The sequence below is a fragment of the Arachis hypogaea genome, chromosome 14, assembly GCF_003086295.3.
Source record: "Arachis hypogaea cultivar Tifrunner chromosome 14, arahy.Tifrunner.gnm2.J5K5, whole genome shotgun sequence".
Taxonomy (NCBI): domain Eukaryota; kingdom Viridiplantae; phylum Streptophyta; class Magnoliopsida; order Fabales; family Fabaceae; genus Arachis; species Arachis hypogaea.
Window position 1 is genome coordinate 108,260,725 of NC_092049.1, and position 16,172 is coordinate 108,276,896.

Genomic DNA, 16,172 nt, shown 5'->3' on the forward strand with positions numbered 1-16,172 from the left:
AAGGTAGAATTTTGGGTTTTAAAAGGTTTGAACAAGGAAAATAAATTGCAGGAATTAATAAATTAATAACTAATAAAACTCTTGGCAAGGTACGAAAATTTGGAAGTCCTATCCTAGTTATCCTTATCGATTGTGATGAGAATTGAGTTTTAATCCCACTTAGTTAACCTTTACTAAAGCAAGGGAAAGTCAAGTGGACTAATTAGTTAGATCCTCAAGTCCTAGCCAACTCCTAAGGAAAGACTAGAGTTAGTGGAATTTAATTCAATTAGCAAAAATAACAATTATCAATCACGATGAGTTTGATAACTCAAGAGTTACCAATGAATCAACCAAAGCCAAAAGGAAAAAATCTAAATTATTTATATAAATAAAGGAAAGCAATCTTAATTCTGAAAATACCTCAAATTATATTAAATAGAATATTCAGATCTAACATGGAAAATTCATAAATTAAATTGGAAAAATAAATAAAACGAACATTGAACCTGGAACTCAGAAGAAATTGTAAGTTGAAATAATAAAGAATCCTAAATCCTTTAAGAGGAATCCTAATCCTAAATCCTAAGAGAGAGGAGAGAGCCTCTCTCTCTAAAAACTACATCTAAATCCTAAAAATTGTGTATATTAAAGCTTGATTCCCCCACTTTATAGCCTCTAATCTGTGCTTTCTGGGCCGAAAATTGGGTCAGAAACAGCCCAGAAATTGCTGGTTGCGAAATCTGCCATGCTGGTTTTTCGTCACTGCAATGTGTCCGCGTGGATCACGCGTTCGCGTCACTTATCGTCAGGGCAACTATGGCATGTTATATATCAAATCGAAGCCCCAGACATTAGCTTTCCAACGCAACTAGAACTGCATCATTTGGACCTCTGTAGCTCAAATTATGACCGTTTTAGTGCAAAGAGGTCAGGCTGGACAGCTTTGCAGTTCCTTCAATTTCTCGTATTCCTTCCACTTTTGCATGCTTCCTTTCCATCCTCTGAGCCATTCCTGCCTTATAAACTCTGAAAACACTTAACACACATATCAAGGCATCGAATGGTGATAACAGGGAATTAATTTTTGGTAATTTAAAGGCTTGGGAAGCAAGTTTTCAATCATAGCACAAAATCAGGAAGGAAAATGTAACACATGCAACTTGTATGAATAAGTGGGTAAAGAGTTGATAAAAACTACTCAATTGAGTACAAGATAAACCATAAAATAGTGGTTTATCAGGTGGTAGCCGTGAAAGATGGTATTGATGCCATGGTGTTGGGCAGTGACGGATCCAGAAAATTTTATCCGTGGGGGCAAAATATATATAGTATAATAATAATTTATATAATTATACTATAGTATTATAAAATATAATTATTCCTCAAATTATTTAACTAACAAATTAAAATAATAAAATAATAATTTAAATAATAAATAATTTAAAATTCCATTCTTCTGGGTTTCATATTTTGAAAAGATTGAATAATCTTTTCATTGTCAATACAATCAAATGTCTCTCTTTCTATGTATGTCACTAAACAATCATTTAAAAATTCATCTCCCATACGGTTGCGAAGCCGACTCTTTATGATGTTCATAGCAGAAAAGGTTCTTTCAACTGATGCAGTTGCTACAGGCAAAACTAAAGCTAACTTCAAAAGAAGAAACACTAATGGATAAACAATATTTTTTCGAGTCTCAACCAATTTCTGAGAAAGAGCACCAATCCCATTTAAGTTTGAGAATTGATCATCAGAACGCACATCTAGTATGAAGTTCTCAAGTTGACTATCAAGTGCCAAAAGTTGAGTAGAAGAAAATTCTAATGGATAGAATTGAGCTAACTGGATTAACTTCTCCTTATCAAACGCAAGAAATGAGTGTCTTGGATTCAGACAAGCTATACAAAGAAGTAATTCAGTATTCACCTCGGTAAAACGATTGTTGAGTTCTTGAAGTTGTCTATCAACTACTTGATAGAATATCTCAACTTGAAAATGATGCAAATTTGAGATCTTTTGAGCTTTGCGTCTTGATCTTCCTTGTGACACAAATATATCATCCATTTTTGGAATAGTAATATTATATTTTTCACAAAACAATGAGACTTCATCAACTAAAAGAGACCAACCATCATCTCTTATAGTTTGCAACCGTTGCTTAGACACTTTAACCAATGCCATAGCATTTACAATGTCTTGATCATTCCTTTGTAACGCTTGAGATAATTCATTAGTAACTCCCAAGATATTTTTCATCAAGTGCAAGTTGAAAATGAATTCAAAGGATTGAATGACATTCAATAAATGACATGCTTCAGCTCTTTGTTCTGAATTATTTCCATCTTCCTCAACATATTTGTAACACCCTACCATACAGAGTCTTATGCTTAAGTCATAATTCAGAGATGGCAAGGTATTACGACCTCTAAAACAAAAATTTAGTACGTATAGTAGTATGAATAATTGATTATAGCTAGGAGCCTTTGTAGAAAAAGGGGTAAACAAAAACCGTAACTCGAATGCGCAACACTCCGATCGATAACGTAACGAGCAAAGGATAAGCTAACGCAAGATCATATATATAAGGAGTGTCAAAAACGAGAATATCAAGACTCAAAATCCGGCTGTGAAGATAACCGGTCCGAGCATAATAATATATACATATAATAAAATAAGGAAACCCCAAAGGAAACCCAAAGGGACACAAATACATACAACCTATTCTCCAAAATCCCCTCTAGAAGGAGTCATCACAGTTTGTATTATTTAATGGAGATAAAAGTATCTAAACAAGATATATAAACCAAACAGAGTCCCAAGAACAAAGGATCTTCGCTAATCCAGAAGTCTCCAGCATGCCTCAACGAGAAGCCTCGCGTCCTGCATCTGAAAACCACAAAATCCGCATGGATGAGAACCAGAGGTCCCCAGTACGGTAACAGCTTCCACATATATAATACATAATAATAGAGGAAAGCCGAAGGCAATCCTAGAACTTCCTCCAGGTAATATCAAAGCTTATAAACAAGCTAAACCGTAAGTGGCAACTGACTAAAGATCATTCATTCTAACTAATACTTCCCTTTCCAATTCCTTCAGACCTCCCAACCACCAGCAGGAGTATAATATAGCAAACACAGTTATATCAGACAAGAGATTTACAAATAGGAACAGATAAGGCATTTAGGCAATTAGCAAGTAATATGCAGTCAATAGGCAATCTCAAACAATTCATGTAGTATGCTTATGATGCATGCCTGTCCCTAGTGGCTGATGATATCATCTGTCGGTTATAGAGCCAACCCGACAAGTCCTGGTAGCTAACCATTGGACTGTCCCTCTGTCGTGCATCCCCAACTCGAGTTATACTCATCATAAACTTGATCATAATCATGATCCATATCCATCACCCTCACTGGTGAATATTTATCCATCACCATCACTGGTGAATATTTATGGGGGCGAGCTCATCCGGGCCTTTCACAGTGCCCGGCCACATTTACGACATTGGGTTAACAGAGCTTCGAGTCTCAACCTGGAGCACATGGTGGCTAGCCATTGCTACTACCCAGGGAAACCCTCATCTCCAATGGTGGAAGTGCAAACATACACAATTCAATCAACAGCATATATGCATTTATGCTTGGCCATAAACATGGCTCCGCCGTAACACAGCAATAATCTAGCCATCCGGCTCACGGTTAAATCCATAACCAGCCAATTCATTAACAATTATGGCCCTTCGGCCCATGGCATAATAAGCACTTCCACCGCCATTCTCCGCATCTCACATAATCATCTTTGATCCTCAATGATCATTCATTTTTCCCCTTGCTTCACTCGCAAGTTACCACAGTCACTAGCCCTTTTTCTCATGCTAGGCATATCATAATGATTTAAGACATAAGTGGTGAGATCGGAGGCTTAGAAGTATGAAATTTGGCTTTTAAAACTCAAAAATCAACTTTGGGATGAAAACAGGGCCACGCATACGCGCACTCCACGCGCACGCGCGGATGGCCTTATAACTCATCTACGCGCAAGCGTCATACGCGCGAATGCGCGGGTTGAAAATTAGCCAAACAACGCGCACGCGTCAGCCACGCGTACGCGTGGGTACTCTTGTGCCCCAAGCACAAAACTGGCACAACTCTGGCACAACTCTCTGGAAAATGGCTGGGCATTGGGTGCAGCACATTCGGCGTGCCCGCGCACATCACGCGCACGCGTGGATGGCGCTTCCTGGAAGAACGGCGCGTACGCGCCAAGTGCGCCTACGCGCGGGGGATTATTCTGCTAAAAATTTTCTAAGTTAAAAACTGCAGAATTCACAGATTCAACCCCCAATCTTCCGACGGTCATAACTCTCTCATTTTAAATCATTTTTCACTCGTTCTTTAAACGGCATGGACATCCCGGATCCAATTTCATTTCTAAACAGATTTGGCACAAATCAAAGATCCGTAGTCCAAGTTATGTCCCGTCAAAGTATGCCCAAAAACCATGTTTTCATTCAAAACCACAAAGTGCCATTTTCAAAACAAGCCACTTTCAACTCTTTTCAAAATCAATCAAAACATGCCAATTTCAACCCTTCTCTTTGAAATCATTCGAAATGTACCAAAATCAACAACAAGCCATCCTCAACTCACACATTGACATTTTACCAAAATTTCCAAAACTACCTCCAACCATTTTAACACTTCTTAATCAATGGCTAAAGGACAAACACAATCTCATGTCATACATCCTTCTCATCCCAATTTCCAATAATATTAATTTCCAAATCAACCATCATTATACATGATCAACATCATACTCACCATCAACATGGTACCACCCATCAATTCAACCTCAATCACCCATCAAGCATATATCACAACATGCATTTCTCATACATCACACAATTAAGGCATCAATATTCATAATCACATATATGAACACATCATATATCTCAACTATTCAACAACACCAACAATTCAATGCCTATCTTAAGGCCTCTAGCCTAAGTATTTCCTACCACATTACATATTAGATACGGGAAACCGAAACCATACCTTAGCCGATTTCCCAAGCTCAACCGGAGCACTTCCAAACCACTTGTCCTCAAGCTCTCAAGGTCTCAACACCTCCAAGAACAGATTTTGTCACACAAAACCCTCTTCCAAGCTTTCCAAAATCACCAATCAAGCTCCAATATTCACATATACACAACCTAAGCCACAATCATTATACCCATACACAACATCTCAATGCCCAAACCTCATAGAACAACAAATTACACCAGGGTTGAGAATCTTACCACACCCAAGGTCCAAGGAGACAAGATTAACCTTCTCCTTCAAGAGAGTTGGTCCCTATAACATCAAAGAACCCAAAATCTCAACATTTTTGCTCATGAAACTCGAAATCAAGGGCTGGAATTTCGAACAGTAAAACGTGGCTTACCTCAAGATTAATTGTATGGGTTTTGTAGAGCTCTCCGCGGTGAACGCGTGGCCACAAACGGAGCGACAATCGAAGCTCTAGATCAAAAGTTATGGTGGTTTGAAGATCAAGTGAGAGAAAGAACTTGAGAGAGTGTTCTTCCCTCCATAGCCTCCATTTTCAGCGTGTTTAGTGTGTTGTGAGGAGAGAGAGTGCTGAAAACTAGGGTTTTGGTTTAGTTTAGTTGGGCCAAGGGCCCACTTTGGGTCCGGTTGGACCGGTTTGGCCCGTTTGGTCCAATCTTGGTCCGATTTCTATAAAATTGGTACCGAAATTCTCGTCTCAATCTCCTCTATCACATTTAGCCATAAAAATAACATTTTTGGCTTTCTAGAATAAATTCTCATTTATGGGTTAATTAGCCGTTAATTAACTGGGTCTTACATTCTACCCACCTAATTGGGAATTTTGCCCACAAAATTCAAATGCAATTACCTGAGAATAAGTGCGGATAATCCATTCGCATCTCCGACTCAAGTTCCCAAGTGTGTTCCTCAACACCGCCTCGACTCCAAGCCACTTTGACTAATGAAACCTCTTTTCCACGCAGTCGTTTGATACTAGTATCATCAATTCTGACTGGAGCCACTGGAAGCGTCAAATCTTCCCTTAACTGAACCGATTCGGGTTCTAACACATGGCTAGCATCAGGGGTGTACTTCCGAAGCTGCGACACGTGAAACACGTCGTGCAGGTTCGAAAGATGAGGTGGTAGAGCCACGTGATACGCCACCGGCCCAATCCTCTCCAGGATCTGAAATGGACCAATGTATCGAGGATTCAACTTCTTTGCTTTAATCGCTCTACCTATTCCTGTGGTCGGAGTAACCTTAAGGAAAACATGATCTCCTTCCTCAAATTCCAAGGGCTTCCACCTCTGATCAGCGTAACTCTTTTGGCGACTCTGCGCCGTAAGCATCCTATCTCGGATTTTCTTAACTTGTTCAGTAGTCTCAACTATCATTTCCGGCCCCAACAAGCCTTTCTCTCCAGTTTCATACCAACATAGTGGAGATTGACATTTCCTCCCATACAATGCCTCATACGGAGCCATTCCGATGCTCATATGGTAACTATTATTGTATGCAAACTCCACTAACGGCATATACCAATCCCAACTTGCCGGTTGATCCAAAACACAAGCTCTCAACATATCCTCTAGTGTTTGGATCGTCCTCTCAGATTGACCATCTGTTTGAGGATGGTAAGCTGTACTCAAGCTTAATCGGGTTCCAAAAGCTTTCTGAAATGCACCCCAGAATCTCGAAGTGAAACGAGGATCTCTATCAGAGATTATAGTAGCAGGTACACCATGGAGTCTCACAATCTCCTTTATGTATAACCGAGCTAGCTCCTCAAGGGTGTAAGTCATCCGAATGGGCAAAAAGTGAGCTGACTTTGTCAGTCGGTCCACAATCACCTAGATAGCATCAAAACCAGTCCTAGTCCTTGGCAATCCCGACACAAAGTCCATTGCAATACTTTCCCACTTCCATTGCGGAATCTCTAAAGGTTGCAACATCCCGGAAGGTCTTTGATGTTCAATCTTTACCTTTTGACAAGTTAAGCAATTTGAAACATATTCTGCCACATCATTCTTCATACCCGGCCACCAAAACATCGCCTTTAAATCATGGTACATCTTAGTACTTCCCGGGTGAATGGAGAATCCGCTTTTGTGTGCCTCCTTTAAGATATCTTGCCTCAAAGTACCAACATCCGGCACAATGATCCTACCCTTGAATCTCCATAACCCATCTTTTTCTTCCGACACTCTCCACTGTTTTCCTTGCTCGATAGCCGGTAACACCTTCCATAACGCTTCATCATTTTCATGAGCCTTTAGGAGTTCGGACTTAAAGTCACTTGAGATTTCTAATCGGCTCAAACACAAGGTTCCAGATACTTCTCGAGCACCAATTTTTAGACTCTCGAATCCCTTGAGCAACTTCTCCTCTTGAAGCATCATCCAAGACGCATATAACGACTTCCGACTTAACGCATCCGCCACTACATTTGCCTTTCCCGGATGGTAATTCAACTCAAAGTCGTAGTCTTTCAATAATTCCATCCACCTCCTTTGCCTCATATTAAGCTCTTTCTGATCAAAGAGATATTTCAAGCTCTTGTGATCAGAGAAGACTTGGAACTTAACCCCATAGAGATAATGCCTCCACACCTTCAAGGCAAACACAACCACAGCGAGTTCCAAATTGTGCGTAGGGTAACTAACTTCATGAGGTCTTAACTGTCGTGAGGCATACGCCACCACATTATGATGCTGCATCAGCACGCATCCTAGACCCTTTAGTGAGGCATCACAGTACACCTCAAAAGGTTCGTTCGGCTCAGGTAACACTAACACAGGTGCAGTGGTCAACTTTTTCTTCAATACCTGAAAGCTCTCCTTGCACTCAGGAGTCCAAACAAACGGAGTGTCTTTGCGGGTTAACTTTGTCAATGGCAAGGCTAATTGCGAAAAGCCTTTGATGAACCTTCGGTAATAGCCAGCTAAACCCAGAAAACTCCTTATCTCAGTTACTGTGGTTGGTTTCCTCCAATCCATCACAGCTTCTACCTTAGTTGGATCTACGGCTATTCCCTGCTTACTCACCACGTGACCCAAAAACTTTACCTCACTCTTCCAAAACTCACACTTAGACAGTTTCGCATAGAGTTTCTTCTCCTTTAAAATCTGCAACACGGTCCGCAAGTGTTCCGCATGCTCTTCTTCAGTCTTGGAGTAAATCAGTATGTCGTCAATGAAGACAACAACGAATTTATCCAGAAACGGACGGAATACTCTATTCATGTAATCCATAAACACTGCAGGAGCATTCGTCAACCCAAAAGACATCATAGTATACTCGTAATGACCATAACGAGTCCTGAAAGCGGTCTTAGGGATATCCTCACCCCTCACCCTTATTTGGTGATAACCGGATCGCAAATCGATCTTAGAGAAAACCCCAGCTCCTTGTAACTGATCCATGAGATCATCAATCCTTGGCAATGGGTACTTATTCTTTATGGTGACCTTGTTCAGCTGCCTGTAATCCACACAGAGCCGCATACTTCCATCTTTCTTCTTTACCAGTAACACTGGAGAACCCCACGGGGAAACACTTGGTCGGATAAAGTTCTTACCCAACAATTCCTCTAACTGAGACTTTAGCTCGGCCATCTCTAACGGTGACATCCTATAAGGAGCACTTGAGATTGGTCCCGCCCCAGGCACCAACTCAATAGCAAACTCGACCTCTCGGTTAGGTGGAAATTCCTCAATATCATCGGGAAACACTTCCGGAAACTCACACACTACCGGAATCTGATCCAACTTTTGATCATCACCCGAAACACCAGCGGTTAACAACAGGATACCCTGACATTCGATTCCAGAACAGTTCACCATCATCGAATTCAAGTAATAATTATTCACCACGACCGGCCCTTCTGTATCTTCCGGCATAAAGTACACCGACTTTGTAGAACAATCAAGTAGGACATGGTTCTCAGATAACCAGTCCAATCCCAAGATAAGATCAAGACCGATCATCGGTAAGCAGATTAAATTATGGACAAAATCACGCTGCTTGAACCTAAACGAAACTTTCGGGCATCCTAGCGTAGTTACCATGGCCTCATGGGTAGCATTATACACTTTTAAGTCATAACCTAAGGTTACGATCTTCAATCCTAACTCATGGGCTTTCTCAAATGCAATAAATGAATGTGATGCTCCCAAATCAAATAAAGCATTTAAAGTTTGACCAGCCATTTCACAGTTACCTCGAATGAGTGTCTCAGATCCCTCTGCACCCACAGCTGAGGTGGTGAACACCCGACCAGTCTGTTGTGCTTTCCCAGCACCTTGCTTTTGCTTCTCCGGACAACTTGTGGCTTTATGCCCCGCTTTTCCATAATTGTAGCACAAACCCCATCCGGCCTTGCATGGTACTCCCGGATGGTGACTCCCACACCTAGTACAAGCTTGATCATTCTGAGGCTGCTTCCCAAACCTTTTCCCTTGGGAGTAGTTGTTGTTGGGCCTCCTAAAAGAACCTCCCCTCTTGAAAGACGGACCTCTAGGTGCAAAGCTCTTCCCTCGGTTCTGTGGAAATGATCCTTTGTGACTTCCTTTCTCAGCGGCTGCCTTCTTCACACACTCTTCAGCAACCCTACACTTGTTCACTAATTCGGAGAAAGTCCTAATCTCCATTGGCCCCACCGAACCGAAAATATCACTACGGAGTCCTCCTTCGTACTTAACACACTTCCACTCCTCATATTCCACTGGAGTCCCTTGACACATACGAGAGAATCTGAACAGCTCCTCAAACTTGTCAGTATACTCAGATACGGACATAGTACCCTGCTTCAGCTGCAACAATTCAAGCTCCTTGGCCGTCCTAGCAGAAGTCGGAAAGTACTTCTTATAGAACTCCTCTTGGAAGACATCCCAGGTGATATAATCATCACCCTGCTGCAGAAGGCGTCGGATTCCTTGCCACCAATGCAACGCTTCCCCAATGAGCAAATAGGTAGCGAACTCTACACGCTGCCTTTCAGGCACCACCTGCGCTTGCAGTGCTCGTTCCATGGCCTGAAACCATGTATCGGCTTCAGTCGGGCTAGTAGTTCCCTTGAACTTCGGTGGATTAACCTTCAAAAAGTTTGCCAGTGTCATCGGGCCCTGAACTCCACCTCCATCATTACCATGGTTGTTCATCTGTTGGCCAAGAGCCTCAGCAGTGGCTTGCATAGCAGCAGCCATGTTCTCCAACACATTCATAAAGTTCACCGGGTCATTAGGGTTAGTCTCCGGCGCACGAGCATTCGTATGTCCTCTCCCACGGCCTCTACCGCGTCCACGAGGCGCCATCTAGTTCCTATACACACCAAATAATCGATATTAAGTTGATCAGTCTCAATATCGGAAGTTTAGTGCTTCAAAGTCCCAAATGCATGCTCATGAACGTTTATGCCAATTATATCAAGCAGATATACTAACAGCACATAACACACATACAGAGAATGCACAGAAGCGTAGTCAGTCCATTCCTCAGGCTCTACAGGAACGAACTGCTCTGATACCATAATGTAACACCCTACCATACAGAGTCTTATGCTTAAGTCATAATTCAGAGATGACAAGGTATTACGACCTCTAAAACAAAAATTTAGTACGTATAGTAGTATGAATAATTGATTATAGCTAGGAGCCTTTGTAGAAAAAGGGGTAAACAAAAACCGTAACTCGAACGCGCAACACTCCGATCGATAACGTAACGAGCAAAGGATAAGCTAACGCAAGATCATATATATAAGGAGTGTCAAAAACGAGAATATCAAGACTCAAAATCCGGCTGTGAAGATAACCGGTCCGAGCATAATAATATATACATATAATAAAATAAGGAAACCCCAAAGGAAACCCAAAGGGACACAAATACATACAACCTATTCTCCAAAATCCCCTCTAGAAGGAGTCATCACAGTTTGTATTATTTAATGGAGATAAAAGTATCTAAACAAGATATATAAACCAAACAGAGTCCCAAGAACAAAGGATCTTCGCTAATCCAGAAGTCTCCAGCATGCCTCAACGAGAAGCCTCGCGTCCTGCATCTGAAAACCACAAAATCCGCATGGGTGAGAACTAGAGGTCCCCAGTACGGTAACAGCTTCCACATATATAATACATAATAATAGAGGAAAGCCGAAGGCAATCCTAGAACTTCCTCCAGGTAATATCAAAGCTTATAAACAAGCTAAACCGTAAGTGGCAACTGACTAAAGATCCTTCATTCTAACTAATACTTCCCTTTCCAATTCCTTCAGACCTCCCAACCACCAGCAGGAGTATAATATAGCAAACACAGTTATATCAGACAAGAGATTTACAAATAGGAACAGATAAGGCATTTAGGCAATTAGCAAGTAATATGCAGTCAATAGGCAATCTCAAACAATTCATGTAGTATGCTTATGATGCATGCCTGTCCCTAGTGGCTGATGATATCATCTGTCGGTTATAGAGCCAACCCGACAAGTCCTGGTAGCTAACCATTGGACTGTCCCTCTGTCGTGCATCCCCAACTCGAGTTATACTCATCATAAACTTGATCATAATCATGATCCATATCCATCACCCTCACTGGTGAATATTTATCCATCACCATCACTGGTGAATATTTATGGGGGCGAGCTCATCCGGGCCTTTCACAGTGCCCGGCCACACTTACGACATTGGGTTAACAGAGCTTCGAGTCTCAACCTGGAGCACATGGTGGCTAGCCATTGCTACTACCCAGGGAAACCCTCATCTCCAATGGTGGAAGTGCAAACATACACAATTCAATCAACAGCATATATGCATTTATGCTTGGCCATAAACATGGCTCCGCCGTAACACAGCAATAATCTAGCCATCCGGCTCACGGTTAAATCCATAACCAGCCAATTCATTAACAATTATGGCCCTTCGGCCCATGGCATAACAAGCACTTCCACCGCCATTCTCCGCATCTCACATAATCATCTTTGATCCTCAATGATCATTCATTTTTCCCCTTGCTTCACTCGCAAGTTACCACAGTCACTAGCCCTTTTTCTCATGCTAGGCATATCATAATGATTTAAGACATAAGTGGTGAGATCGGAGGCTTAGAAGTATGAAATTTGGCTTTTAAAACTCAAAAATCAACTTTGGGATGAAAACAGGGCCACGCATACGCGCACTCCACGCGCACGCGCGGATGGCCTTATAACTCATCTACGCGCAAGCGTCATACGCGTGAATGCGCGGGTTGAAAATTAGCCAAACAACGCGCACGCGTCAGCCACGCGTACGCGTGGGTACTCTTGTGCCCCAAGCACAAAACTGGCACAACTCTGGCACAACTCTCTGAAAAATGGCTGGGCATTGGGTGCAGCACATTCGGCGTGCCCGCGCACATCACGCGCACGCGTGGATGGCGCTTCCTGGAAGAATGGCGCGTACGCGCCAAGTGCGCCTACGCGCGGGGGATTATTCTGCTAAAAATTTTCTAAGTTAAAAACTGCAGAATTTACAGATTCAACCCCCAATCTTCCGACGGTCATAACTCTCTCATTTTAAATCATTTTTCACCCGTTCTTCAAACGGCATGGACATCCCGGATCCAATTTTATTTCTAAACAGATTTGGCACAAATCAAAGATCCGTAGTCCAAGTTATGTCCCGTCAAAGTATGCCCAAAAACCATGTTTTCATTCAAAACCACAAAGTGCCATTTTCAAAACAAGCCACTTTCAACTCTTTTCAAAATCAATCAAAACATGCCAATTTCAACCCTTCTCTTTGAAATCATTCGAAATGTACCAAAATCAACAACAAGCCATCCTCAACTCACACATTGACATTTTACCAAAATTTCCAAAACTACCTCCAACCATTTTAACACTTCTTAATCAATGGCTAAAGGACAAACACAATCTCATGTCATACATCATTCTCACCCCAATTTCCAATAATATTAATTTCCAAATCAACCATCATTATACATGATCAACATCATACTCACCATCAACATGGTACCACCCATCAATTCAACCTCAATCACCCATCAAGCATATATCACAACATGCATTTCTCATACATCACACAATCAAGGCATCAATATTCATAATCACATATATGAACACATCATATATCTCAACTATTCAACAACACCAACAATTCAATGCCTATCTTAGGGCCTCTAGCCTAAGTATTTCCTACCACATTACATATTAGATACGGAAAACCGAAACCATACCTTAGCCGATTTCCCAAGCTCAACCGGAGCACTTCCAAACCACTTGTCCTCAAGCTCTCAAGGTCTCAACACCTCCAAGAACAGATTTTGTCACACAAAACCCTCTTCCAAGCTTTCCAAAATCACCAATCAAGCTCCAATATTCACATATACACAACCTAAGCCACAATCATCATACCCATACACAACATCTCAATGCCCAAACCTCATAGAACAACAAATTACACTAGGGTTGAGAATCTTACCACACCCAAGGTCCAAGGAGACAAGATTAACCTTCTCCTTCAAGAGAGTTGGGCCCTATAACATCAAAGAACCCAAAATCTCAACATTTTTGCTCATGAAACTCGAAATCAAGGGCTGGAATTTCGAACAGTAAAACGTGGCTTACCTCAAGATTAATTGTATGGGTTTTGTAGAGCTCTCCGCGGTGAACGCGTGGCCACAAACGGAGCGACAATCGGAGCTCTAGATCAAAAGTTATGGTGGTTTGAAGATCAAGTGAGAGAAAGAACTTGAGAGTGTTCTTCCCTCCATAGCCTCCATTTTCAGCGTGTTTAGTGTGTTGTGAGGAGAGAGAGTGCTGAAAACTAGGGTTTTGGTTTAGTTTAGTTGGGCCAAGGGCCCACTTTGGGTCCGGTTGGACCGGTTTGGCCCGTTTGGTCCAATCTTGGTCCGATTTCTATAAAATTGGTACCGAAATTCTCGTCTCAATCTCCTCTATCACATTTAGCCATAAAAATAACATTTTTGGCTTTCTAGAATAAATTTTTATTTATGGGTTAATTAGCCGTTAATTAACTGGGTCTTACAATATTCAAGAACATTGACCACGGAAGGAAACAAAGAAATTAATCTAAGTATAGTTCCATAGTGTGAACCCCATCTAGTATCTCCAGCTCTTTTCAAAGCTATTTCTTGATTCAAACCACGTCCACTAGCAATTTCTCCACTTTGTAATGCTTCAATTGTCTTAGTCATCTGACTATCACGAAGCATATCTCTTCGTTTACATGAAGCTCCAACAACATTGCACAAATTGGTTAACAAATTGAAAAGCAAAGCAATTTCAACTTGTTTTTTTGCAACCGTTACAAGAGCTAACTGAAGTTGGTGAGCAAAGCAATGTACATAGAAAGCATAAGAATTTTCTTTCAATATCAAAGTTTTTAAACCATTAAATTCTCCTTGCATATTACTTGCACCATCATATCCTTGGCCACGTACTCTTGATAAACTTAAATTATATGTTTCTAATAATGACTCCAATGCTAATTTTAGAGATAAAGCATTAGTATTAGAAACATGAACAAGACCAAGAAAATGCTCCCTAACTTGCCCTTCTTTATTCACATACCTTAAACAAACTGACATATGCTCCTTAATAGAAATGTCGCGGGCTTCATCAACCAAAACAGCAAACAATTCATCCCCAAGATCATTAACAATAACTTTTGTCGTTTCACTTGCAGCAGCTCTTACAATATCTTTTTGAATTGAGGGAGCTCTTAGTTTAAGATTCCCACGAGCATTTTTGAAAGCACTCCCAATCTCTTCATTATGTTGCGCAAGAAAGTTTAGAAGTTCCAAAAAATTTCCTTGATTAACAGAATCATCTGTCTCATCATTACCACGAAAAGCCAATCCTTGTCGCAAAAGAAATCTAATACAATCAATTGTGGCTGTCAAATGAATTTGATAATTCTTTTTAGCTTGCTCAGATTGTTTTTCAATAGCAACACTAATGTGTTGTTTTGGTTTCATAAGTGCTTCACATTTTCTCCAAGCTTGATTATGAGCACTATCATGAATCCCAACATGAGTTTGTAATCTCTCCCTTTTTTTCCAATTTGAAAAGCCATTGGTTACAAAAGCATCGCCACCTTCAGTCTCAGGTTTCATAAGATAACAACAAAGACAAAAAACAGCATCTTTTGATATACTATACTCTAACCAATTTCCATAATCATCAAACCAATTAGGATTAAATCTTCGAAAAGAAGAACCACAAGCAGTTTGCGGAAAATCATGATTCCTTGGTTGACAAGGACCTTTTTGCAAATATGCACATCTAACTTTGTCTCTGTCATTCGGATGATAACTTGAAATCTTTGGTCGTTGTCCTGGATCTGCTATGAGACTCTCTACTTCGAATTCTAAAAATCTCCTCTTGTTAGAAGAAGTCGATGAATTGTTTTGGGATCCAATCTCCAATGATAAAGTTCTTTTGAAATATTTCTCCATTACTAATAGAATAAAATTATAAACCTAAATTAATTCACAATTCTATACAAATTGAGAAGTTCAGTATAAAATTATAAATATATTGAGAGTTTATACTGATAATATATTCTTACATGATGAATTGCTTAATTTATTCATATAAAAGATAATATATTCATATAAAATATACATTAAAATAAGAATATAAGACTATATAGCTTTAATTTATTAGAAACATTTGAAGCTAGCCCTTTTCCTCAGCATATTATAAATACATCATCAATTCATCATAATTGAATACCACAAAAGTACAATGAAGAAAGATATTCAAATGGGATATTACATATAACACAAGTTAAAGGAAATTAAAACGCAAGTCCATAATTTGCATTAATTATCCTAATAGAGATTTGAAAGTACAAATTCTGGTTTCTTTGCCAGTAGGCAGTAGCCAATTGTAGATGGCTGAGCTTTGATGTATAGAGTTCATGCTTTGGAAGCTAGGAATGAATGATCAGAAAGTACTTTAAAGTGCTTGCTATAGAAACTGAAAGCTATGTACTGTAAGCTTCTAAATCATTATCCCTTCTAAGATTTATATCATAATCCCCTGATTCCCATCTCATTCTTATTCATATCATAGGTCCCTAGATCTGTGTTTCTTTATTTTCGAAATAA

General features: G+C 40.4%; 1 protein-coding gene across 1 annotated transcript; it reads right to left on the bottom strand.

Annotated features, from left to right (window-relative positions):
* Nucleotides 1-1,422: 1,422 nt before the first annotated feature.
* Nucleotides 1,423-15,515, bottom strand: LOC112742890 (uncharacterized). The gene is made up of 5 exons (XM_029292483.1): nt 14,839-15,515; nt 14,471-14,508; nt 14,103-14,296; nt 7,999-8,005; nt 1,423-1,934 (listed from the first exon to the last, which is right to left on the bottom strand). The coding sequence occupies exons 1-5, from the start codon at nt 15,513-15,515 to the stop codon at nt 1,423-1,425; spliced, it is 1,428 nt and encodes a 475-aa protein (XP_029148316.1).
* Between the last annotated feature and the right edge of the window lie 657 nt (nt 15,516-16,172).

Excerpts from the sequence above, each read along its gene's own strand:
- LOC112742890 (XM_029292483.1), bottom strand. The coding sequence starts at position 15,515 with ATGGAGAAATATTTCAAAAGAACTTTATCATTGGAGATTGGATCCCAA. Across the intron at positions 14,509-14,838 it reads GAACTTCTAAACTTTCTTGC|TTTATCAAGAGTACGTGGCC; the intron begins GCAACATAATGA and ends ATATAATTTAAG. Across the intron at positions 14,297-14,470 it reads CCAAGGATATGATGGTGCAA|TTGGAGCTTCATGTAAACGA; the intron begins GTAATATGCAAG and ends TGTGCAATGTTG.